Genomic DNA, 27321 nt, shown 5'->3' on the forward strand with positions numbered 1-27321 from the left:
TATCTTTCGCAAAACTCACAATTAAATATATTTATTTCAAAAGAACATCATGCATAGTTCTAACTTAGAAAGTAGCTTATTTATCAAGCACTTCCACTTTGAGGCTGAATGCACACTTGCACGTAAACAAATGAGCAATTGGTTTAGGAACATAATCTTGGCAAGAAAAGTGAAAATATCTGTTTCCAAAGCAAATAGCAACAAACAAATTATTCTTTGCTTTTGTCTCAAAATGTTTTCTTTTTTGCAATAACTAAAGATAAACACCAGAAAGTTGGGTGTTTTCAAAAGCCCTAGGAGCTCAGCAGTCATCTCTTGGGGACTTTGCAGACTAACTAACTTTGCAGACTTCTCCAGTGCTGTGGGACCATTTCCCCCAAGCCACAGCCTTCTCGTCTCTACATTCCTCGATGGCACCTCTCACCGTGCAGACACATCTATGGCTATTTGTTTGCCTTCTAATATACTCTGACCTCTCTGAATGTAGAGATTCGATACTTTATCACTCCATCATTAAAGTAGGTAGCACAGAGCCCTAGACACAGCACATGTTCACTAAGTGTTAAAGCACACATGTAAGGATGACAACGAATGACATTGCCCTACCTTCACCATTCATGATTTCCTCCTAACTACAAATCCTCCATATGTTTTCTATACCTGCCATGCCGATCACTGTCTCAAATCATTGCAGATGCAGTTGCCCTTGCCTATAGTACATCTGTCAACTCTTTCATCCATATGAAGCTGAACTTTCTTTATGGCTCTGTTCTCATCCCTCTACTGCCGTAGTATTTCTCAACCACATTCGCTCACACTGTTATCTCTTTTCTCTGACCTCACATTGCACCACATAGCTTATCTCTCCATAAAATGTCTCAAATCACTCTCTATCATTCCATTATCTCAAATATTGTTTTGTATCTTCATGAGCAGCACTGTCTAGTAGAAATTTCTGTGATGATGAAATATTCTGTAATCTGCACCATCCAATGCAGTCACCATTAGCCATGTATAGCTATTGAACACTTGAAATTTGGCTAGTGCAATTGTGAATCTAAATGTTAATTTAAAAAATTTTTAATTAATTACATTGAAATTAAACATTCACATGTGACTAGTTGCCACCATATTGGACAGCATAGTTATAGAACATGAAGCACAATGCGTGGCACACATAGCAAGTGACTGCTAATAATCAGATTATAATCAAGAATTTGACAGGAAAATGTGTTGCTCTGGGAGAATGTTTATCAAATACTTGGGAAGATTAAAAAATCAAAATGAGAATAGAAAAAGGAGACATTAAATTTATTGGGAGAAATAATTAATTAACTTGAGATACAGAAGGAAATTTAAGGGCCAAAGGAAAAGCAAATTGAGTAGAACGAAACATAGCTGCAAAAATCCAAACTAATACTGATATCCAACAGCCAGAGAAATAGCTATTAAATATATGAGCTTGATTCTCTCTTCTCTAATCTAAACTCAGAATATAATTAATTAAAGAAGATTGAAGAATAGAATGAACAAAATTCAGTAGATTTAATTCAACTGCATGCTATTAGCAGAATTTCAGTGAAAATGTTTTATTTATTATTACATCTTCTGAGAACACACCATTATATTTTAATTTCATTGTATTGACTATAAAAATGTTATAATTGAATTTTATTGTATTGACTGTTGCTTGAAATAGCTGGTCCATAGCTACTTAGTTATACTTTTATAGAACTATTTTATTCTTCTGTGCCTTGGTTCTTTACGAGTTATTTTTTTGTACACTTTGAATTATAGTTATAAGGTGATTTCAATAACTCTGTCTCTTCTATAAAAGCTATAGAAGTCCAGTTTCCCTTTTCCATTTAATAAATATTTGTTGAATGCTGTCTGGGGGCCAGTCTACAGATCAGTGGGAATGATCTGGTAAATGAGCCAAACGTATTCTTTGTCATTGTGGAATGTGAATCTAGCATAAAAAAAAAATTTGGATGGTGAATAAAAGCTAACAAACATAAAAAATATTGGTGACATTGATATGCTAAACAGTATGGTTCCAACTATGCTCCTGGCTCCAAGCAAATCAATCAGTGAAGAGTCCAGAAAGATCAGTGGGTGAGGGCAAACTGAGAAGTCTTCATGGATGAAACTTGGCTTTAGTTTACCTATAAAGACTGGCCAGGGGCGCCTGGGTGGCGCAGTCGGTTAAGCGTCCGACTTCAGCCAGGTCATGATCTCGCGGTCCGTGAGTTCGAGCCCCGCGTCAGGCTCTGGGCTGATGGCTCAGAGCCTGGAGCCTGTTTCTGATTCTGTGTCTCCCTCTCTCTCTGCCCCTCCCCCGTTCGTGCTCTGTCTCTCTCTGTCCCAAAAATAAATAAACGTTGAAAAAAAAATTTAAATAAAAAAAAAGACTGGCTGGGAGTTGGAGAGCAGTTGGGTACATAAAAGGAATGTCAAAGGCATTCGAGGTGAGAGAAACAATACAAATACAGTCTATACTATGGAAATGAGCATCAGGAAAGTGAGGAGACATATCTAACTTGAATGGGAAATAATCATAAAACCAGAGAACTATCTTGTCAACATAGACAGATATATGATATTAGTAAAGAGAGGCAGTTTATGGAAAGGATACCCAGTCTGATGCAATGTTGGATGCCCAGGTATACATGGGTTCTCAAAGATCCTATACATGGAGACTTGGAGCATCATTCAGACATTAGAGAAGGAGATACAGATTTGGGAATTATTAACTACTTATGTTGCCTGAGCCAGTGGCAGTGGTTAAGTTTAGAGGGAGAGAGAAGGTAGCCAGGTCTTTGGTCTTAAATCAGGAAACAAAAGATAGGAACTTGTGCGGGGGGTACCAAAAAACCAAAAAAAACAGTAAGTCATTTTTGTGAGTAATATGAGTAATAAAGTTGGGTGAGAAGCAACTTACCCGAGCCAGAGGAAGACATCTTTAAAGAATGGAACATTAAGCAGGTCATATGCTGACAGGTTAAGGAGATGAAACTTGAGAAAAGCCTCTTGGACTTAGTAAGAGGGAAGGTCCATGATTATTTTGAAAGAGGAAAGTCATTAAGACAGAAAATGCAGAAGCGATTTCCAGGAAGTAAGAAGAGAAGAGGGTGCATGGGTGTGAAAGTAGGAAACCACATGTCTGAAAAGGTGAAAATATCATTGAAAATACTAGATTTCATAGAGGCTGGAAGATTTAGTGGCTTATTTATTTGTGTATGTTTAAAAGATCTCAACACTTTGGAGATGGAAAATAAGGAGATTTTGGTGTTTTTGAAATTGAACAGTTCACTAGTCCTTACTGTGTTTGTTCTAAACTTGAATCTCTCTTTTTCATTAACTCCTAGTGAGTCCATTACAGAAGAAACCCTGAAAAAGGCAAAGGAGATTGGGTTCTCAGACAAGCAGATTTCAAAATGCCTCGGGCTGACTGAGGCCCAGACAAGGGAGCTGAGGCTAAAGAAAAACATCCACCCTTGGGTTAAACAGGTAAAGGAATTTCCCTTTCCTCACAGGGTAAAATGTAGGCACCCGCTCATAGAGCCATTGCCGGTATAAAGAGGGGTGGGATTCAGAAGTGATTCTACTTGTCCAGTCAATGCCCATGATGCCACCAGTTTTATTCAGCACAGGTTTGATATAAGCTTAAAAGGGAAAGGTTGAAGGGGCACTGGGACGCAAAGGTAGGACTGAGTACATGGTTTTCTCTGCCTAAATGAAAAAAAAAAATCAAAGTGACCTCTCCTTTACTTTTTGACCTCTGTGCAGATATATCTGCAATAAGATAAATCCTTAGTGTAATAGAAGGACTTGAAATACCCTAGCATGGTGGCTGACCTCTTGAAAAGAATAGTTATCTCTTTTGGCACTAACTTTTTACAGGGTAATACTTTATTTTAAGTGTCCCATCATTATGGTTCATTTAGTATTCATTGTGATAGGGTTGGGCATAATGAGCTCATCTAGTATTCATGACAATCATACAAGAACTTTCATAGGTGTACCGTTGTGATTTTTTTTTTTTTTGGACTACAGTAGAAGGATGCCTTGGCTTAAAGTACCACCAGCTGGTTTTTGTCCTTTAAAATCATTGACTTTTCTCCATGTGCTCGGGGGCGGGGGGCGGAGGGGCACATGCCTTTGGTCTCAGGCTTGATGCAGAATATTTTCTATTCAGCAATTATCTTTCCTCCTTCTCACCTGCCTTACACTAGCTTGCCCTGTTGGCCCTGAATTCTTGCTCACTAAGCTAAGCTCCTGGCCTTTGAGAACTGAATTGATTTACTTTTTCAAAATATGTTCAATGAGACCTTGTCCCCTTCCCCTCTTCCCCATGCTTTATGGTATTTATGTCATTCCATTGCTCAGTGCCATTGGTAACTTAAATTCTATGCATTCATTTGCAGACCCAAAACATTCTTACATATAGGTCATTTTGCTCTGATTTGAGCTGCTTTAGATAGTTGTCTGGGTAAGTCTTCCTGGTAACTAGTTGACTATATAACGATTGTGTTATGTATGTGAGAAATACTACTGTAATGAATCAATGATGCTCTGGGTGTGTATTGTCATTTATTGCTCAAGTGATAACTAGATTACATCATTGTTCCTCCACCCCACCTCATTTTCAGAATTAGAAAGTAATTGAATTGTACTTACCTTTTTATTGTTTTTTATATTTGACAATAAGAGGCCTTAAAGGAATACGAATGCAGCGCAAATTGTTTTACTCTTGAAAAAAATATAACAAAGGGACTAAAATCCCTATTTATTTATGTAATTATTTATTTATTTATATTTTCTTGCAGATTGATACACTGGCTGCAGAATACCCATCAGTAACAAACTACCTCTATGTTACCTACAATGGTCAGGTAGGAACTGCCAAATTGCTGTATGTAGAAAGCTCCAGATTTAGTAAATGGTCACCATGGGGAATATACATTTTCGTGTTTTTGGTTATCTAGTAATCTAGGTAATAAAAATGACATTATATAGGTCAGATGTGATAATGTATTTCTATACTGACTTTTCAGAACTGCCTTAAAATGGTGAAATCAAACAAATACAACTAGAATAAGGACAATGGTTACATGAACATACAATTGTGGTGTGTTCTCGTGGCTATTTAATTAAAATATATTGAACTTATGTTTTGTGAATAAGTAGAGTTTATACTTTATGCTTATGGATTCCCAGAGACTAATACAGTGCACACATCAATAAGAGAAAGGATGAGAAAGATACATTCAGTGACAGGACAAAGAGTTTAATTAGATTGAAGAATAACACATAATAATTTCTATGTCTTTTTTTTTTCTCCTCAGGAACATGATATCAATTTCGATGACCATGGAATGATGGTGTTAGGCTGTGGTCCATATCATATTGGTAAAGTGATAACTTATATTTACATAGGACTTTACAGTTTATGTTGTACTTTTCACACATGTTAATTCTATTATTCCAAGAACTATGTATAATAGATGATGTTATAATAAGTATTTTGCAATTTCAGAAACTGAGGTTCAGACAGGTAAAGCCCAAGTTTATTTAGCTATTAAGTTATAGAAGTCGTACTCAATTGCAGGTCTCAACTATAATTCCTTCTTCCTTTTCATTATGTCACCCTTTTATGTTTTTATCCTCATGAACGAAATTGAGCCTCTCACTGGGGTTGGGGAATGAATTGCACTTTGACATTTCCTCATCTGGCATAGTTTTACACAAAGATCTATATTTTCTCAAGAACTTTATACATCAACCAGAAATTACATTTGTAGATGAGATCTGTGAATATATGACGTCTGTTGGTATCAAATGCCGAGAGCTTTTCTCATTGGTTCATAGGCAGAGCATTATAGAATTTAATTAAAACATTCCCACTGGAAATTCTTACATCTCACCCAGCACTTAAAATTAGACATTTAATAATGAGATAATAATAATAATTTACAGTTACAAAGTATATATTTAAATAGACATGATATTTCTCAAGTGTATTTAACATTTAGTCTCTGCAGATTATTCTAGTATGGAAATGATAAAATGTATAATTTAAAATGTATGTAGTCTTATTCTGTTACTTTAAACATAGTTTGTTTTAGTTTTTTGTAGATAATTAAGTGCTTCTGGATATACTACTTTAGCAATTTTTGGCCAAATCTTGAAGTAGTTCAAAAGTGTTTATTACTTTACTACCTTAGTTTCCTATGGCTAAATGGCATGAACACTTCCATCAGGATCTACCCTTCTCTTTTCTAGACCTTTCTTTCTTCCTATTCAAATTTTACCTTATTTATGTGACAATTCTGCATTACCTTAGGACCCAGGGCAGACTAGCTGAGCTGATAATCAAGTGTATACTTAATTGATAGTGAAAATTAGCATGCTACTATATTTGGATAAGTTACTGTTCTGATAAGAGTTTTTAGGAGACAAAATCCTAATGCAAAGGATTAGTACAAATCCCAGAACTTTCAGTTCTATGCATCCCAGTAGAGGTGATATTTTGAGGTATTTAGGCCATTATTGTACTTTGAATTACTTTTTAGAAGGTCACTCACTCTGCATGGGGTGGCCTTGCCAAGCTTAAAAGGATATGCTTGGAAAGGACAGGATTTTCCAATCAATCAAGATATGTCAGAGCTACAAGGCACTTCAGGGATCATTTGGTTTAGCCCTCAGATAGCAGAGCAAGTGGAATAACTAAAACAAGAACTCAAGCATTCCAATCACTAGCTTAAATATTTTTGTGTACTGAGGACAGTTTGTTCACTTTGAGTTTATTTTTTAAGTTCCTTTTTTTTTTTCTTTTGAGAGAGAGAGAGTGAGCACATAAGCGGGGCGGGCGGTGGGGGGGGAGGTGGGTAGGTGGAGAGGGAGAGAGAGAATCCCAAGCAGGCTCTGGACCAGAAACCCACGGACCATGAGACCATGATCTGAGCTCAAACCCAGGGTTGGATGCTCAACCAACTGAGTCACCCAGGTGCCTCAAAAGGGTTTTTGTTTTTTTATCAGAATTATCTCCCACTAACTTTGATGTTCTGAATGTTTCAAATACGGAGATTACCTAATGGAGAACTTAGCATATAAAACAAGCCAACATGTCATTGTTGTTTAATTAGTCCCTGTTTTTCCTACTATTAATGTAGTGTGCATAATGGATCTGAAATTTACATTTTGAAATTTTAAAAAATTGCATCGAAAGGGCATTCGCTTCCTAGACTTGGACTGACCGGCAATATGTTTCTCTGCTCTTTGTGTTGTAACTTCACGTTTCTCTTACCCCTTTTCCCAATCTCACCGTCTCTGCAGGCAGCAGTGTGGAATTTGATTGGTGTGCTGTCTCCAGCATCCGCACACTGCGTCAACTTGGCAAGAAGACAGTAGTGGTGAATTGCAACCCTGAGACCGTGAGCACAGATTTTGATGAGTGTGACAAACTGTACTTTGAAGAGTTATCTTTGGAAAGAATCCTAGATATCTACCATCAGGAGGTAAAAAGAGGGGGAAAAAAAAGAAAGAAAGAAAGACAGAGAGAGAAAGGAAAGAAAAAAAGAAAGAAAAATATATGCAGTGCATACTTTATAGATGTATATATATATATATACACATATGTATATATGTATACATACATATATATACACATATGTATATACGTATACATATACACACACACACACACACACACACATATATATATATATATATATATATATATATATATATATATTTAAGTTATAATTCCCCTTAGGAGAAAGAGCTGCCGTGTCTTCCACTGACTAATTTTGTAGCGAAACTCTAAAAAAATTATCCCAGCCTTAGAGTCTTGAGGCCCTGGCACAGAGTGATTATTTTTTTCTTTCTAAGCATTCCAACTAGATTGAAAACTCTTTTGGTAACATGTGCCAAACACATATTAACTACTACAAAACAACCCTCCAAAATATTTTGCAGAATGATTTCACTGGTCATCTAGACACACAATAAGCAGCCTCCCTCTAGTTCATGTGTTGTTGTGGTTCAGTAATGAGTGGTCCCCAGAGGAGAAAAGTCAGCTGTTCACAAAGGACCGGTTAATTCTTTGTGCCATGAGATGAAGCCATCAGTCTTCGGTTTAAGATCCATGAGTTCATTCTGAATGATTTCGGTACTTTTATAGCTTTCTCTGATAGTTGCTCTTCCTCTCTCCCTCTGATATTACTGAGAATATCTTCACTGTGAATTCCTACGATCGCAGGTTACTATAAGTCTCTAGAAAAAGTTAAATGAATTATTTTACAGTTAAGAAATAATTATTGGAAGATTTGAGTGATGTCCAGTGATTGTTCCTTTTGATGTTATTACAGTTAAATTCCCTGCTATATAGAATCATTCCCATGTATATTCATACGGTTACTGAGAAAAAAAAATACTGAGGGCCATAGTACTTAAATTCAAGTTTTGACTTGACAATTCATTGACTTGTGGAAATTTCTTCAATTCTGTGTTTCATCTTTTTTTGGTGTTGTTAATGAACCACATGAGTGTTAAGTATGTGCTACATGCAGGTTCTGTGAAGATAACAAGGTTTGTGGTTGTAAAGTATAGAGTTCAGTGCCAGAACATATGATGATTTTATTGTAAGTATAGAGTAAAGTATAGAGCAAAACATTGTAAAGTATAGAGTTCAGTGCCAGAACATATGATGATTTTATTACATTAAACAAAAATAGACAAACTAAGGATGGATATATCATCACAGTTGTCTATTTGGGGCTAAGTATACTAATCTTTTCATATGATGAAATTGAACCATTAGGTAGAGTATGCACAATTTTTGTTTTTCTCTCTGACATGTTTTTTTTTTTTCTAACAATTTCTTAAGATTCATTTCGGGGGGGGGGGTCAAAACAAGTGCATTCTACAAATATATCTTGAGTACCTTTTAGTGTACTAGGTTGAGTACTTGAATACTAGGTTCAGAAGGGCAGAGAGCTATAAAACCAAATCCCTACCTTCAAGACATTAGAATAAAACTAGGCCCCATAACATAAATATGTGAAAAATTACATAATTGTTTGAAAATATTAACAAGGATTATAGGAATCACAGCAGGCATTTTACACATAATTATTTCACCATGAAATGTTTTAAGGAAAGATTAAAAAATTCTACAACTGCCTTTGGATACAGTTATACATGGATATTAATGAGATCCTTTTACAATAACTGAATTCAGTATGATGGTAAAAGATAAATTAGCCCTTCTTTGAAGCTAATTGGCATTTATAGTGGTACTCTATATTTTTAAATTTTGTATTGGAGAATATAAGAACAACATTCCATTGATGTATTTGTTAGAGTATCCCACAGGAAATGTTTTATTATTGTATACACATATCATACATACATAAACATATATGTCTCCTTCTATGAGGTTGTCGTGTATATCCTCACAATCTCTAGGAGACAGACTGCTGTAATCCAAACTTTGATGCCCCTAGTGATGCTGAAGGTACTGAGACATTCAGTAGTAAATCTGCAGAAAATTGGAAGCACATCTAAACTTATTAAAAGCACACATTTGAGTCACTTTAGAAGGACGATAGGCTTTCCAAGGGTACATAGTTGTATAGGATAATGAAAAGTATGATGGGTCTCCTGGTTCAGGTCTCTTGGTCTAGTTCAGGACCGAGGCTATTTCCATGGCAACAAGGAAGCACTTCTAAAGAAAACATAAAGGGCAGTCAGAAAAGTGACATGCCCTGTGAGTAAAGCAGGCTGGTTCAGTCTATAGGGCATGCACCCTTGATCTCAGGGTCATGAGTTCAAACCCCATGTTGTGTATGGAGCCTACTTAAAAAAACAAAAACAAAAACAAACACAAAAAGGAAAGAAGTCTTGATGAGAGGTGGAGTGAGAGGAGATTTTAGGTGTGCTAAAATCTCCTTCCTACTTGTTCTTATTTTTTTAATAGAAAATGTTACAGTGATGTATTCTTTTGGCTGCAGACATTTTTTATACTTTATAAAAAGCAGCCCTTTAAACTTAAGTCATTTATTCCTTGTGATTGTGTCCATGGGTTCTGCTCCCTGAGAAGGAATCTGCATTTTGATTTTTTTTTAAATTTGGGTGTTGAGTGTGGGGAAGGGTTCAGAAAGTGAGAAGTTGGAGTCTGCTATCTACCAGGGTTGGATTTGATAGATGGTATTTTGCCTAGTTCACAGTTTTGGTTAGGACATTCCTTATAAGGGAAAGGATGTTCTCAAGTTTTTTTGAGGTACATGAGTTGAAAATTATTACATTGTTTATAGAAGTTGCAACACTGTGCTTCTCTTTTATTAGATCTATTATTAAATCTTTTTCTCAGGGATAAACTATGTAATAATCTTTACAGGCTACAGCAATGAATAAGAATCACATAGATCCTGTCTAAACTTCACATTCCCTTTTTTCCTTTGAAAACTCATTGTTTGAAAAGTTATATAAATGAACATTAATTTTATTCTACATCCCAGCCCTATGTAAGACCCATTTCTCATTTTTTTATTTGTTCATTAAAAACCAGATTGAGTCTAAAATTTCCAGGCAATATTCCTGACACTTTACGATATTGCTATCTAGTTTGAGTCCTGCTTAAGTAATTTTTCTTGCTTTTACAATGAATAACTTATTTGATCATACCCCATAAAAATGTACTCTGATTAATGAGAAAATTGTTCTGTTTTTAACACCTAATACTATATGAATATATATACAATGGTACCTCTGTAACACAACTTGAGTTAAATGAATGAATGACAGACATTAATTAATTATAGACAAAACCCATTAGGCAATGAATGACTCTAAATAGAACTGGGTTTCATTCCTAGCATTTGATTTAACTGTTATTAAATATAATCTTAAGGGTCTGCCTAAAGTGTTGAAAGTTTTTTACTAAAATGTGAATTCCAAAATAAGAAAGCATGATCAATCTCATAGACAGATGTGCAAAGAGTAGAGATTTATAATTTACAGATAATACATGAAATTACAAAAATCAGGACCATCTTTTAATGAGTTAAAAGATGAATGAATGGAATGAATTAACATGAATGCTATTTCTGTTAGATAAATTTTCTCTCCTGCATTCTGTCTATAATATAGCATTTAATTGGCCCATAAAAATAAGGACCAACAAAAGTACTAAAAATATATTTGCGGGGTTGCTGCAGCTTGAATATTGTTTCAGAAATATTCTTGTGTGGGGTTGCCCTAGCTTAGTGATAATCAAGTTTAAATAAAACAGAAAACTAAACTGAGTAAAAAGATACAAACAAATCTAGGTAGGATCAATGGAACTTTGGGACCCTACTAGAATTATTTTTGGGCTGGAGTATTTAGAAATCTGTGAAATATCTGAACTTTAAAATATTTTATTTCAGTGAGTTATTTAAAACTAATTTGGCTTAAACAGTTATGATAATAATGCTAATTTGCCCTTGTGGGATACCAAGTTCTTCTCCCTGAGCCCCTGCTAGTTCTGTGCTTAGAGTTGGGGCCAATTTAAGATGGAATTCTTCCACAAAACTGTCTTTTATTAACTTCGTCCTACAAACATGTTCTCTTATACTGAATTCCTTTTGTTGTGTGGACAAAATGTGCACTTAACCATCAACTGCTACTCTAACACATTCTGTGGATATATTTGCCTTTCCAGTGATGATCTTTATGCAGACAAAGTTTTTCTACCACTTTCAAAAAGGATGTTTTAGAAATAGCTCTCCTTGTATCCTCTAACATTAACCATCTTTGAAACCAGGTAGAAAAATAGAGCTAGCTTAAGATTCGAAGATTTGGTTTATTAGTTAGGCATAGCTACTTTAAAGTACGTAAAGAATTGAGTTCTAGTGCTGGCTTTGTATTTGGTAGATGTGAAATATGGGTAAGTCATTTCACCTTCGCTGAGCCTTAGTTTCTTGAGCTATAAAATGGGGAGAGCAGTATCTACCTCAGAGGGATAGAGTGGAGGTCGAAACAGATGGTCCAGGGCATATAGTAATATCCTTAATGAATAGTAGCAGTTTATTTTATTACTGTTTTGAATGTTACTAATTTATTAAAAAATAAAAATCAATTTCATACAACATTTTGAAAAATATTGGTGTATTTATTAATTAAAGACTTTTCACTCAAACTTTGAGCTCCCATTTAGTGCAATGTACTCTAATTTTTGCTTATAGGTTGGTACTTCTTTTTTTTTTTTAATTTTAGAAATTATTTTGAAGTCTTTCAAATAAAAAACTTTTTGTATGCATTTAATCAAGGAATTAGTTTTTAAGCCTCTAAAATATTAACTCTGCTAATAAACTAAGAATAATAAGCAAATAAAAATATTATTATAGTACGAAGAATAAATCTTCTTAAAGGTTCTGCAAAGATGTATATTGAACATAAAAATGATAAAAGAAGCTTAAGTGCACTTATAAATATGCAGAACTGTGGATTATTGTTTTCCATACTGTTTACAATGCATTTAAGCACTCAATTGCAGGGTATTTGCTTAGGCAGTAATATAATTTCTCTCATCAAAGAGAAATTAGCTTTATCCCTTTTAAGAGTATTTCAGACTGATTTCAAATAATGATAAAATACATTTGGTGCATATCTATTATTTCAGCAGTTCTAATATTCATTAGGTTATTAAAACAAATACAAATTATGTCAAGATAAATGGCCATTCAGATATAATAATATTTTCTAATATTAATAACAATGTAGTATTTATGCACTTATAATATGTGAGGCCTTTAATGTTTATTATCTTATTTAACTTTTCTAGCGACCTTGTGAAGCTAACAGCTATTATTATTCTAATTTTACAGACATGAAGCCTGGACAGAGTTTCACAGAGGGAACTAAGATGGGAAGGGACTTTGAACTTTAAAAAAAAAATCTTGATGTTTTGACTGCTCATAAGAGATTAAGGTTAAAGATTCAGAGACTGCTTGTCAGGCAAATAGTAAGGAAACAAAAACTCAAATCAGTTTATTGGGTACTGTAGACAGGTGCCAAGGTGGCAGTAAAAGAGAGAGGGTGTACAAATGGGAGGTAAGATTTAGACTGGACTTTAGTGGAGAGATTATGTAGAGTTTAGATAAGGGAGAAGACAAAAGGAGAAAAGAAGCAAAGGCAGTGAAGGTTAAGTGGGGCAGAATGCTTGTGAGCAGGAGTGCACACAGTTGGGACATTGAGTAGGAGGTCTTCTTGGAGGGGAGGAGAATAATAACAGATAAAGCTGGAGAGTCTTATTTTTTAATGTTTTATATTTTATTTTATTTTATATTTTATTTTATTTTATTTTATTTTATTTTATTTTATTTTATCTTATTATTGTCAAGTTAACTAACATACAGCGTAGTCTTGGCTTCTGGAGTAGAAGCCCATTTCATCACTTACATACAATACCCAGTGCTCATGTCAACAAATGCCCTCCTCAATGCCCATCACCCATTTTCCCCACCCTCCTGCTCCCCATCCCCATCAACCCTCAGTTTGTTCTCTGTATTTAAGAGTCTCTTATGGTTTGTCTCCCTCTCTGTATCTTATTTTTCCTTCCCTTCCCCTGTGGTCAAGCTGGAGAGTCTTAATTGTCCCGTTGATAGGGGTGAGTTTACACTTTGTTCTTTAGGCAAAGGGAAACATTGGAGAAAGCAAGTATAGGAGTAACTTGGTGAAGCAGTTTTGTAGGATAATTAATCTGAATGTGAAAGGCTGGGGTGGAGGGGAACAGGAGAAGTGAGTGTGAGAAGGAGAGATCTATGTCTATTTAGGAAATTACAACAGTAGTCCAAGGAACACTTGATTACAGTGTAAAGTGCATGGTGAAAATATTAATTGGATAGATTTCCTTTCTCTAATTGTCATGCATGTAAATGCCACACATTCATGTGTAGTTGTGTGGAAGTCTGATATGGTAATCATGTGTAATTGTATGGAACTCTTCCATAGATTTAAGCATGTAAGTGCTTGGAAAGTAAGAACCAAGTTTGTTTATCTCTGTAGCATAACTTAATATTATCCACTGATGGGAGAAATGCAAGTATCAAAGCATGGTAAGCATTTTCACTAAGGAAATGAAGGCAGTTGTTCAATCACCGTGAAGTTGCCCCAGTGGCTGATATTGTGGGTGTCTTTTACAGGCATGCGGGGGCTGCATCATATCAGTTGGGGGTCAGATTCCAAACAACCTGGCAGTCCCTCTATACAAGAATGGTGTCAAGATCATGGGCACGAGCCCTCTGCAGATTGACAGGGCCGAGGATCGCTCTATCTTCTCAGCTGTCTTGGATGAGCTGAAGGTGGCTCAGGCACCCTGGAAAGCTGTGAACACTTTGGTAAGGAGAGAAACACATGTCTGTTTTAATGTTCGCTTTTGAAGAGTCGTAGCATGAATGTTAACTACTGCAGACATTAACTCCAGGGCAGAGAGAAGACAGTGGGCTTAGTGACTTTACTTTAAAGCTGGTATATTTCCATGATTGCGGTTAAATGTTGGTTACAAATTGGTAGGAGTATTCTCATTAAGATTCAGACAATGAAAAACATTCAAACTATTTTTGAACTGGATTTGATATATAGAATTAGAAACTAGGAATTTTATATATCTCGAATGTCCAATTTACATTTTAATGGTGTCTTTTGAGAGAAAGAATAAAAAGAGTTGTGTTACCACTTGTTCTAAAGATATCTTTCTGCAGAGCTATTGAATCTTTTAAACTATTTGTACATTTTGTTGTTGTCGTTTCTATCAATCAGAACGAGGCACTGGAATTTGCGAAGTCTGTGGGCTACCCCTGTTTGTTGAGACCTTCCTATGTTTTGAGGTAATATATCTTTCCCCCAAAGTAATGATTTAAAAATCAGGAGATACAGAACTGCATGCTGTATGCTAATTGCACTTGACTTTGGTATGTGCAATCTGTAAATCCATCCACAATCCCCAAACCAACACAGCTGGATGGAGGACCTATGCACAGACCTTCAGTTTACTGCGTTTGTCTCGGAGTGACAGTGAGAGTCTATATCCTCTGTCTTAGAAGCCTGGCTTACGGCATCTCCTTGCCAAATTGAGGAAGGATAGTTTCAATTAGCGAAGAGAACAATTAAAAAAAAAAAAAAAACTAAAACTAAAAAGGAAAACCAGCCAGAACAAACCCGGGATATCTGTCTCCAATATCTGCTTCCCAGTACACAGAAATGGCAGCTGGTCTCAGACTGTCGTCAACACCTCCTGATGGTGCCTCTGGTCTGAACTTTTGAGTTTTTGAGAGCACGTTTTTTAAGAGATAAATTGTAATGGTGAGGGACATGGAAAGTGAGGATCTTTTATATTAAACTTTGAAACGAAGTTCTATCATCAAAGGAGAAGTTTTGAATTATCACTTCATCTCTTCAGATGTTACCACATGTAAGCACCTACTTCACTGAACAGGGGATAATAAGAGACACACAATTTGCTGTGCACCATTTGAAAGTGTAAATGGAATTTGAGATGGGGTCCTTTAAAACAATGAAAAATTTAAAATGAGGTGGAAAACTGTCCTTTTTATTTAAATGACATTTTGTGTAAATCACAGTCAAATAATACTTCTTCATTGAGGTATTAATGCAAATTAATTTAAACAACACGCAGACATTTAAGGGAGGGTTGCAGAAAGCAGCTTTGACTACTGTGCTGCCTTTCTGATCTCTGCAATCTGTCTCTTTGTTCCAGTTTCCTACACTGTGAATTAACAATGTTATTGCCTTAGCCTTCCTGTCTTAGACATTGAGACCTCTTTATGCAAAATTTTGTAATGGAGTAGAAAAGGTAAAGAAAATGCTTTTTAAAAAGAAGTGGAAAGTAGTGTGTTTCTTCCTTATTCTTTCCCTTCTTTTATTCCTCCTTCTTTCCTGCCTTCCCATCTCACTTTGAAAATATCAAAATTCAGTGTAAATTGATGTCAGCGTTCTTTCTCAAGCAGTTAGTGAGAAGGACACAGTTGAATACCTTTCAGTCAGTTCCTGTACATTATATTTGCAAATGTTACTAAAAATTTTATTCTTTTGTAACCTGGCTGGTAGTAGAATGACCTGCTTTGACAGCAGACCTGTGGGTAAGATCAGCCATTGGCAATGACCTCTGAAGAAACGGGGAAAGAATAGCTAGATCCTGGGATGAATGTTTTTAACATTTAAGAATCTCCTGGAACCAGCAGAGTGAAAACACGGAATCAGAAAGGACAAACTTTGAGTTACTGCCATCTCTAGAGCTATGTGGTTCTCTTTGGACATTATCACAGTTCTCACCCCCAACTTGGGTGACTCTTTTGTTGATCGTTCTGATGATTAAATGGAGTAAAGTCTTAATTTAGAAAAAAAGCAAGTTCTTACTCAGTCCAGACTGGAACTAGAGGTTGCCTGGAACTGTTCTGAGAAGCAGTCAAGACCAGAATGCTTTATTTCCAAAGTGATGAAAGAAACTGACTTGTCCTCCTCTCATTTCCAGTGGGTCAGCCATGAACGTGGTATTCTCTGAGGATGAGATGAAAAAATTCCTGGAGGAGGCCACTAGAGTCTCACAGGTAGTGTCTGATTTCTTCCTGGTGACTTTTACTTCTGATAGTTGCTATCTTATTTCATAGGTTTTTCTTTTCACACGATGTTAGAGTGGTTTTCCCTTTTATTTCCTACCCATTAGTCTCCTATATGTGGAAATAAGAAAACTCAAATGCATTTAACTGTATTTAGATCCTTAGGGTTAGTGCAAGAAGAAGACCAGTGCATGTTTCGTCGCAACATTTATATGGTTTTAGACTCCAGGAGTGAGCCTGGATAAACATTCTTGACTGTTCATAAGTTAGATGCTAGTCAAGTTATCCCTGGGGTTCTCAGCCTCAAGGACTGCCCGATCAAGCTCATTATCTATCAGTGAAGGCTTTCCTGATTTTTAATTCTCACACTTGGAGAAACTTTGCCTTAGTCAACCCTGCAATTTTATTATTTTTTTTAAATTTTTAAAATGTTTATTTATTTTGAGAGAGTGAGTAGCGAGGGCAGAGAGAGAGGGAGAGAGACAATCCCAAGCAGGATTCCAGCGTGGAGCCTATCACGGGGCTCTATCCCACAAACTGTGAGATCATGACCTGAGCTGATATCAAGAGTCAGACCCTCAACCGACTGAGATACCCAGGTGCCCCAACCCTGCATTTTTAATAGTAAACCCCTTTGCTCACTTATTGATTTTTTTTTTCATTTTGGTACATTCCATTTGCCAGTTAATAAAAATGTTTATAATTTTGTAGTGATTTAACTACTTTCCTCCACTGCCCTCAGCTTTTATTTTATCCCTTGGTATTACCTCGGTGTGATCCATTTAAGATTTACCCAGTAGTGTTATTGATCTGCAGACCTTGTACTGTGAAGGATAAAAGTAATATTTGCCTTTTAAAAAGCTTTCAAAAGCTTGTTGGGTTTTAAAAAAAAGAGAGAGAGAGAGAGCACAACTCATAGAGAAGAGTTTGATGTTTGGCAAGTAGAATTTGGAGGGAGCTGAAGAGTAAAGTCTGAAGCATTTCAAAGAGGAATAAAAGAACATGGTCTGTGCCTCCTCATGAATCCAGACCTCATTTCTGTGTGGTGGTTGCCCCCCAAGGACATTGGAGCAGTAAAGAAAGTAGCTAAGGATAAAGGGTGAGAAAGACAAAGAATGTAAAAGAAGAAAACCAAATAGATTTTGATTCGGTTTGAAAGTCTATGGCTGAGGAGGGAATCTCTCCAGTGGGCCAGTTTTCATTAATGTGCCTGGGAGCAAGACACAGTCCTCTTCTCTATTTCACTTCCTGCAAGGGTCCAGGCAAACTCCCCTTCTGAGAAACCAGTTACACCCAGCTGGTCTCATGTGAATGATAAGACAGGTGTCCTCTCTTTTCTGTCTGGAACACTGGATCTTGCAGGACCTCTATTCATAGAATATTTTAAATATATATATTTTACTGCTAGCATATGGATGGAACCCACACTGGACCAAAGTTTTATAATGGAGATGTCCTGACTGAGTACATTCTGGTTCAAGGATTCCCATCAAACTCCAGCAGAATCTGGAATACTCAGTTCAGTGACTCTGGAGTAAAGATAGATCCTATCAATCATTCATCTATTTATGTATTCATTCATGTTTACCACCTGCTATATAATGGCATTGTTCTCAGTATCAGAGGCTACATTCATACAAAGAGAGATACGGTCTGCTCTCACAGAGGACTCTCTTTACTAGGGACATGAAGCTTCAAATAATTAGAATTAAATATAATAAGTATTGATATAATAAAATACAAGATACTGAGGAAGAGTGTAAATGAGATACATCCCTAAAAAAGGGCTTTTTAAATTAATTTAAAATGGTTTATTTAGAATTAACTGGATGAAAGGTTTATATTGTGGGTGTAAATAGAAGAAAGTAGAGTAAAGTAAAGGTTCAAAACTGAGAAAGAGCATGGGGTTTCTAGAAACTGTTAAAGGATTCAGTATATGGCTAGGACACCAAACATGGTAGAGGAGAAGATAGATTCGGTAGGGAGCAGATAAAGAGAACCTTGTCAGTTATACTGAGTTTGGATTTTAGTCGTAATTTCTGATTTTAGTCATACTAGAGTATGGAGAGTGAATTCTGGGGCAAGACTGAATTCACGGAAGAAGGTTAGGGGCTGTTGCTATAGTTCAGATTAGAGATGACAGTGTCTTGGATCAGAGTAATAATAGTAAAGATAAAGTGACATACATACATTCTAGAAATATTGAAATGGTCATTGAAGGCAATTAGTGAATAGAAGGAAGTAGACGGTGAAAGAGTATCTGATAAAGGATGATTCCTGAGCTTCTGCCTTGGACAACTGGATGGATGGTGGTACCATTTATTAAAATAGAGAACATGGGAGAAGGAGAAATTTTAGAGAAGGAGTTATATATTTAATTTTTGACCTTTTGTATAAGGTGCCTATGAGAAATCCAAGTGGAGATGCTTCAAAAGCAGTGGGTTATACAGATTTTAAATCGAGAATCAACGTCATGGCTAGTGATAGAAATGTACATATAGTTTTGGAAATAAATATATCATTTTAGTCAGAGTCTCAAGAATGGAAGCAATCACCAAGGAGACAGTATAGAGGAAGAAGAATAGCTAAAGCAGAGACAAGAGGGATACCCGCATTTAAGGACTGACCAGAGAAAGAAGAACATGAAGGAGCCTGACAGAGAAGCAGGAAAAGGTAGTTTATGGAAATAAATGGAAGAAACTATTTTAAGAAGGCCAACAATGTATAGTGCTGCAGAAAAATAGAAATTTATTAAGAAATTGTCTTTCCTGGGGTGCCTGTGTGGCTCAGTCAGTTAAGCATCTGACTCTTGTTTTTTTGGTTCAGGTCATGATCTCATGGTTCATGAGTTTGAGCCCCGAGTCAGACTACACTGACAGTGAGGAGCCTGCTTGGGGTTGTCTATCTCCCTCTCTCCCTGCCCCTCCCCCACTCATGCTGTCTCTTGTCTCTCTCAAATAAATAAACTTAAAAAAAAACAGAAATTTTCTTCCTCAACGTGGTGAGGACTATTTCATAGATTTGTTCAAATGTCCAGGATGGTGGATGCTATTATTCCCCCACTCAGATCCCTTTACCTGTGGAAGCACCTATCCCTAACAGTAGTGATAGCTGATAACACTTACCAGCTACACTTCTCTGGGTAACTATCCTCAGTCGGATGAGAGCTTCATCAACAAGGAGTCAAGATCCCTCACATCACCACCACCCTGAAAACACTAGACAGTGAGTGACCTTTGCCTCAAGATGGGACTTACTCTGTGTTGCAGTTCGTGTTCCAGAGCTCCCTAGGGGGTAAGGCCAAATTCAGTCTCCACTGAGACCATAGATTTACTAGCTTCTTCCTGCTGCCCCATCCAGCTTCCCTTTCTCTCTCTCTTTCTTTCTCTTCCTTTCTCTCTTTCTTTCTCACTTTCCCTTTCTTTCTTTCTTTCTTTCTTTCTTTCTTTCTTTCTTTCTTTCTCTTTTTCTTTCTTTCTTTCTTTCTTTCTTTCTTTCTTTCTTTCTTTCTTTTCAAATGTTTATTTATTTTGAGAGAGAGAGAGAGAGAGAGAGAGAGAGAGAGAGAGAGAGATGGGCAGAGAGAGAGGGAGAGAGAGAATCCTAAGCAAGGTCCATGCTATCAAAACAGAGCCTGAGGCAGGGCTCAATCTCACGAACTGCAAGATCATGACCTGAGCCAAAATCAAGAACTGGATGCTTAATCGACCGAGCCACCTAGGTGCCCCCCCCCCCCACCCAATCCTGCTTTTCTGACTCCCTCCATAAATCACCTGAACAAGGATCCCTGTCTCAGGATTGGCTAGAGAAGCTAAGATAGCTGGTAAACTTTTCTTTCTTTCGATTATGCTATTATAGTCATAATACAGAAGAAATACCATATAGTTCTTAACACAGCTCCAGCAAGCCTGCTGAGGGAAACTTTGGGTATTTAAAGAAGAGGGAACAGAGATGGAAAGAAATCTTTTTTGTTTTCTTGGCTAATAAACAGCTACATATCTAGTCAGCTTTTGAAGAAAATGAAGTATGGAAATTGGCCTCTTTAATAGAAGAGAGAATTTTATTTATGGCATAAAACATTGGTGGTTTCAAATTTTCCACAAAATTCCTTTTCATTTCAAGTGTTCTAAAGGAGACAAAGTATATGAAATGTAATACATATGCATGAGATGAACTCTATGATAGCGGCCCAAAGGAGCTTGTGTTCAGAGGAAAAGAAGATGTTTGGAGAAGGCTGAGGGAAGGAGGCAGCATCTGAGTCAGGCCTTGAAGGAAGAGTTGAGGTTTGAAAGATGAAGCTGAGGAGAGAAGGTGGGGTGCACATGGAGAAGAGAGGCATGGTTCGGGTAACAGCAGGGTCTGGTAAGCAAACAAGTGGTGCAACTTGCGGGCGCTGGGGGCAAACAGGAGAGGAGATACATGAACCCTGGAGCTCCTCAGTCAACCTCTTCATTTCATCTGGAGAAAGCAAGCAGTTATCCAGGTGTGGAGGGCATCACTGCACTGTCATGAAAGAGCTGGGAATGGGGCATGAGAAGGGTCTAAAACAGTGGAGAAAGGAAGGACCTTTTAAGATTAATAAAGTGAAATGTTGCAAATGCCACGTGTTAGAAATGGTTTAGAGCATGTCCGTTCCAAGTAACAGAGGCCACCTTTGACCTAACAAAACCTCAACAAAATAATGAGATTCTCCTAAGTTCTCTTGCAGTCTCCTGGAGAGAACTGATGTAGGACCTTACAGTGCTTGGAAAAGATGAGTGTAGAAGAGAGAAAGAACTTGAACCTATATATATATATATATATATATATATATATATATATACACACACATATACATATATATGTTATGTATTATATATATGTTATATAAATAATATATATAATATAAATATATAAATATAATATATATATTATGTATAATATAAATATATATAAATAATATATATAAAATTATAAATAAAATAGAGAGATATTCATAACTCTGGGAACAGAGATGGGACCCCCAGTGGACCCTCTCCTTGGCCCCCTCTTTTCTCTCACTCACTTAAAAGTCTATATTTGAAATTTCAGCCCTCACGTTCAATTCACTGAGTACTCAAAACTGAAGAAAGACCGTCTGCCTCACTGAAAGCAGAGAATGACCTTGTTCTTACTGAACAAACTGGCTAATGAGTTTGTGTAATGTGTTTGGCATTAAGATTTTTGCAAGTATTACCCTGGGATTTGCTTAAGGTATACAATTTTTACCTGACACTGTACACATACTGTCAGCTAAAGATTCTGCCCTTCTGTTTTCCTTGATGACAGGAACACCCAGTGGTGCTGACAAAGTTCATCGAGGGGGCCCGGGAAGTAGAAATGGACGCTGTTGGCAAAGATGGAAGAGTAAGTGTTTTATCCCTATATCCTAGATCCGTGCCTTCCCATCGGGTTTTGTTTTGTTTTGTTTTGTTTTGTTTTGTTTTTTTCCTTAGCGGTTTTGAAACAACACAGATTAGAGGTCATTATTTCTACAAAACATGTCTCTAATAATAGTGGACAAGCTGCTCAGTCCAAAAAAAAATTTCAGTTTCACTGACAATTTAGTTGATGTGTCATGGGAGTCATATATCCTGTGTTTTAAGCTATTAGAATTCCTCTTTGATGATATTCAAAATTAATTATCATCCTGTATTCATCATTCTTTTTGATAGATTTTTCTCTCATTTTCTTTTGTCTGTGGGTTTCCTTTTATGTTTCAACGAGTATTATAAAAACATCCAATACTTTGCTTTCTGAAGTTCCTGATTGAATCCCTAGTTTTTCTCCTCTCTTGATTTCCCAGCCTCCACTTTTTTTTTATTGCATTAATAAAGACAAAACTCAACAGAGTGGGGTAGATAAGGATAATAACATAAAATTTGTTTACCAAATCACATCTTGTATTGCTAACACAATGAATGCCTCCAACTTCAGGGAAAAATGAAGATGTGAGAAATGCTTTCCTTTAGTTTGCCTGGTACACTAATAAGGCACTTATGATTTATCTTGAAATATAGGAAGTTATGTTTTAGGGACTCCATGTCATTTTATTTGCTTTAATGAAAAATAAAAAAGTTGTTCTTCATTTTCTACTTTGTAAATACTTCAAAACACTACTGAAAATGTTAAATCTTCTTTTTGGCTTTTTTGTCTTCCAGATTAACAGTTCAAAGTAGGGTTATCTGCATGTTGCATGAACATACATATATAAAACATATGCTGTGATATATATACATACACACACACACATATATACATATATACACAGTAATGATGACTTCATACCACAGAATCATACAATCCTGAGCTTAAGCACCCTTGAAATCATTTATTTTAACCCCACACCCCCAAGGATGAGAATTCTCTTTACAGCATCACCAGAAAATGCTCACCTGTTTTCTGTTTAACAGAACACAGAAAGTTGTCAGGTTAAAAGATATAGATAGATAGATAGATAGATAGATAGATAGATAGATAGATAGACATCTCATTTATTTCTTCTTTTGAAGTAAAGTCTGCTTCCCTAGAATTTTTTTATTTCTGACCTCTGGCCTCCAGAATTGTAGAGCATATGGTTAATCTTTCCCCCTTTCAACATTTTAAGTATTTTAATACTCAGGTATAACATAAGAGGGATGTAATCATACCAGTGTCAAAGTGGAGAATGTAAGACTGGCCTAGAGAAATTTGTGCTTTTTCAAATATTGTGCTGGTAAAGTAATGCTGGTCTATTGGCCTGATTTGGTTCCAATTTGCTAGGATATGCTCTTAACCTAAGCTTCTCTCAGACATCAACCATTGCTTATCAGCCTGGACTCCTTCTTTTGGAAATGATCCAGGTTATTCACATAATTTTTAAACAGTCACACTCAGAAATGGACATAGTACTTCAGCTACATTATGATTTTTTTCAGAGCTCAGTGGCAATATTGCCTCCCCATCTCTAGACACTATTAAAAAAATCTGAGTTCTTACTATGCGCTAAATATCATGTCAAACACTGAATACGTGTTCGTTCTTATCCTTATAAACATTCTGTGAGACAGATACCATTGTTAGCACTGTCTTATCAGAAACCAAGCCTGCAAGATAAAGTACCTTGCCCAGGTCACAGAGCTCATAAGTGACAGCAGGAAACTCAAATGTTACTCTGCTTTAAGTCATTTATAAATCTGATAAACAAATCATGTCTGTAATTTATTTGTTTTTTTACAGTTGCCCAGTTATTCTCCCCCACAGTCAGCTTTATCATTTCCCAAAGACACATGTAGAATTAACATTCAGGTTATGGCGACTGAGACCATAAACTTTGGAATGTGACAGATAAGGCTTGAAAATCCTGAGTTGGCCATACAGGAGTCACATGCACTTGGATTATTTCTTCTTATATTGCTTTAGTCTCCTCACCTCTAAGAGAAGACAAGAATAATTGCCTCTTGCTTCCCTTCTTTATCAAATTTCAATTTTTTTTAATGTTTATTTTTAAGAAAGAGAGAGACAAAGCACAAGCAGGGGAGGGACAGAGAGAGGGAGACACAGAATTCAAAGCAGGCTCCAGGCTCTGATCTGTCAGCACAGAGCCTGATGTGGGGCTTGAAATCATGAACCCGTGAGATCATAACCTGAGGCAAAAGCAGATGCTTAACCGATTGAGCCACCCAGGTGCCCTCTCAAATTTCAATTTAAAAATCTCTTAATCTTTAGATCTGAGGCCTTCTTTCTGGTCCACCTAAGTTGTAACATACACCCAGCTATTCACCTCTCCCATCTTTTCTTTTCCAGTGTCTAAAACCTAATCTGGAAGGAAAAGATAAAGATCCCTCCTGTGCCTCCCAAATGCTTGTTTCCTATTCTTAAAAGTCAACATGAGTCACTTTAGTTGTCCTCTTTTCCTATTATTTGTACCCATTCCAGTCATTGGAGGAGGGAGGTCAGCTCAGCCACTGTCAGCTGCCCTGGGGCAGTCTGTCACTGCACAGGGAGGTGTCTAAGTCTACATGTGCAGCCCTTCATATTCCTCTCATCAAGGACTGAGCGAAGGAACTAGTCAATGCTCTAGGCATCTGTTAGAATGGCGGGGTTTTGCGGGGGAGTGAGTGGTGAGGCAGTAGCTTCACTGAAATAGGTGCCTGACAACTCTTTCTGAAATCTTCTTTTGGCCAGGTTATCTCCCATGCCATTTCTGAACATGTGGAAGATGCAGGTGTACACTCAGGAGATGCCACTCTGATGCTGCCCACACAAACCATCAGCCAAGGAGCCATTGAAAAGGTCATCATCTATAAATAAAAGTGCAAGGGGAAAGGCAAAAATTAAAAAAAAAATGTTTTTAACTAAGGAGTAATGTAGGACATGCCCCAGGTGAAGTGTGTTATAAGGGGAACTTTCTTGCTCTGAGTCTGCTGGATATTTTAGAGATAACAATTTCCTTCTTGCCCTTTAAAAAAATAAGTTTATTTATTTATTTATTTATTTATTTATTGAGAGAGAGAGAGAGAGAGAGAGAGAGAGAGCATAAGTGGAGGAGGGGCAGAGAGAGAGAGAGAGAGAGGGAGAGAGAGAATCCCAAGCATGCTCTGTGCTATCAGTGCAGAGCCCAACATGGGGCTCGAACTCATGAACCATGAGATCATGACCTGAGCCAAGATCAAATTCAGATGTTTAACCAACTGAGCCACCCAGGCACCCCTCCTTCCTGCCCTTTTGAGCCCACTTGGTTGTATGCTAGTGTAGTGATTCTTGAACTTCAGTGGTGCCATAACAGCCTGGCTAACTTGCTAAAATATAGATTGCTGGACCCTATCCCCAGTTTCTGTTAAGTACTTCTAAGCAGGGCCCCAAGATTTTCATTTTTTTTTAAAAATTTTTTTTCAACGCTTATTTATTTTTGGGACAGAGAGAGACAGAGCATGAACGGGGGAGGGGCAGAGAGAGAGGGAGACACAGAATCGGAAACAGGCTCCAGGCTCTGAGCCATCAGCCCAGAGCCCGACGCGGGGCTCGAACTCCCGGACCGCGAGATCGTGACCTGGCTGAAGTCGGACGCTTAACCGACTGCACCACCCAGGCGCCCCAAGATTTTCATTTTTAACAAGTCCCCAAGTGATGCTGTTTCTGTTGCTATTGGTTTGGGGATCCCATTTGGAGAACACTACTGCAGGTGATTCCAATGTTTTGAGAGCCACTTAGGTGAGCAGCATGTAAAGCTCTGTTTTTCAGTTAGAAGCAGGGATGCAGCAGTCATATAGGAACCTTCTGGAACCTATGTTTTCACTTCTACCCTAACTCTCATCTCAAACCAGCACTTTCTGATATGTCTTTTTGAACCTTTCTTTTGGAAACATTGCTTTAAAGATCTTCCCAAGAATGATGCCTCAGTACTAAATAGGCACTGCTAGGTGTTCTCAGAGACCATCATCTTAGATAATTCACGTGGACATTCCTTAGTCTTTAGGTATGTTAGGTCAGTCTAGGCTTTTTCAGTGAACCTTTCCAATAATCCTGCCATCAAAATCTAGGCAGGCCTATCTGGCTAGGTATATGTTGGGCAGGATTCTGAAGATCTTACCTTGTTCTAGAAGGTGAAGGTAGTAGGTTATGTTGTAACACCAGTCTCATAAGAGAACATTGTCCTCAGATTTCAAGTGTACTTCAGTTTCTCATATCGGTATAATTGACCTCAAGAACTCAGATTTTTCCAAATCCCTCAGAGTTCGATGTACCACGGACTCTACTTCCTCTAATGACCAGTGTAGTTGCTGAATCTCTCTTGTGAAAGTAATGAATGAGGTGCTCTCGTTTCTTGCTGCCAGTGGCCCCGCATTGCATGGGTACCATCTGGCTCTGGTTGGATACAAGGGTTTGTATATGTGACATGCAGAACCTCCCTGCAAGGAAACATCATTTTTTTCTGAACATAATATCTACCCTTGTAGAGTCCAGAGCAAGAGAAAAAGTACATCAAGGAAATCTCTCTGGTCTCTTTGCTTTGAGTGCTTTGTCATTTCAGGGCCTGCTCTTCTCAGCAGGTAGGTCAGGAGATTAATAGACAGTTTGGACTGCAGTTTCTGGTGCTGAAGCACCCAGACTGAAAGAATTATTTAGCCCTCAAAGTAAAACCAGAGCATATAACGGTGGCTAGATAGAGACCTTTGGCAGAAAGATAATTTTGTAAAATTATGTGTTCTCTTCCTTGCTAGCCTGTTACGGATATTTAGTGCACATTATTATTTTGTTAGCAGACGCCTACTAGTGACTTCTCTTATTATTATCGCCATTATTATTGTTACGGTTATTAGTGGAGATGTAGCTCTCCTTAAAGAGAAATTAAAGAAACCTAACTTTAAGGTGCTGTAGCTTTTTCATTGTGTTTTCCATCTAAGGTATGCTCTTTAGCACTACTATCATTGTCCTTTGGATCTAGGTGAAGGATGCTACCCGAAAGATTGCAAAGGCCTTTGCCATCTCTGGTCCATTCAACGTCCAGTTTCTTGTCAAAGGAAATGACGTCTTGGTAAGAAATGCCAAGGTGCTTGAGAGAACACCACAGCTGTGTCAGCTTATGTCGGTCCGTGTCCCTCTGGTAATCTTCTCCATGAGCACAATCACAGAGCAACTGAGACTCCTGCTGCTATTTGTGTCTGAGTGTGGGTTGTTGCACAGCATATAATGCCTGCCT

The 27321-nt window shown here is 37.2% G+C and overlaps 1 protein-coding gene across 1 annotated transcript in view; it reads left to right on the forward strand.

The window, feature by feature from the left end:
• Positions 1-27321, forward strand: part of CPS1 (carbamoyl-phosphate synthase 1) — a 129260-nt gene that overhangs the window by 82173 nt on the left and 19766 nt on the right. Inside the window, exons 22-31 of the mRNA XM_043577723.1 lie at positions 3369-3510; positions 4830-4895; positions 5349-5412; positions 7339-7520; positions 14190-14384; positions 14806-14873; positions 16538-16613; positions 21930-22007; positions 24807-24914; positions 27067-27156. Coding sequence (XP_043433658.1) covers positions 3369-3510; positions 4830-4895; positions 5349-5412; positions 7339-7520; positions 14190-14384; positions 14806-14873; positions 16538-16613; positions 21930-22007; positions 24807-24914; positions 27067-27156 — 1069 coding nt within the window. The remainder of the gene's footprint in view (positions 1-3368; positions 3511-4829; positions 4896-5348; positions 5413-7338; positions 7521-14189; positions 14385-14805; positions 14874-16537; positions 16614-21929; positions 22008-24806; positions 24915-27066; positions 27157-27321) is intronic.

This window comes from Prionailurus bengalensis, chromosome C1 (assembly GCF_016509475.1).
Source record: "Prionailurus bengalensis isolate Pbe53 chromosome C1, Fcat_Pben_1.1_paternal_pri, whole genome shotgun sequence".
NCBI classification, from domain to species: Eukaryota; Metazoa; Chordata; class Mammalia; order Carnivora; family Felidae; genus Prionailurus; species Prionailurus bengalensis.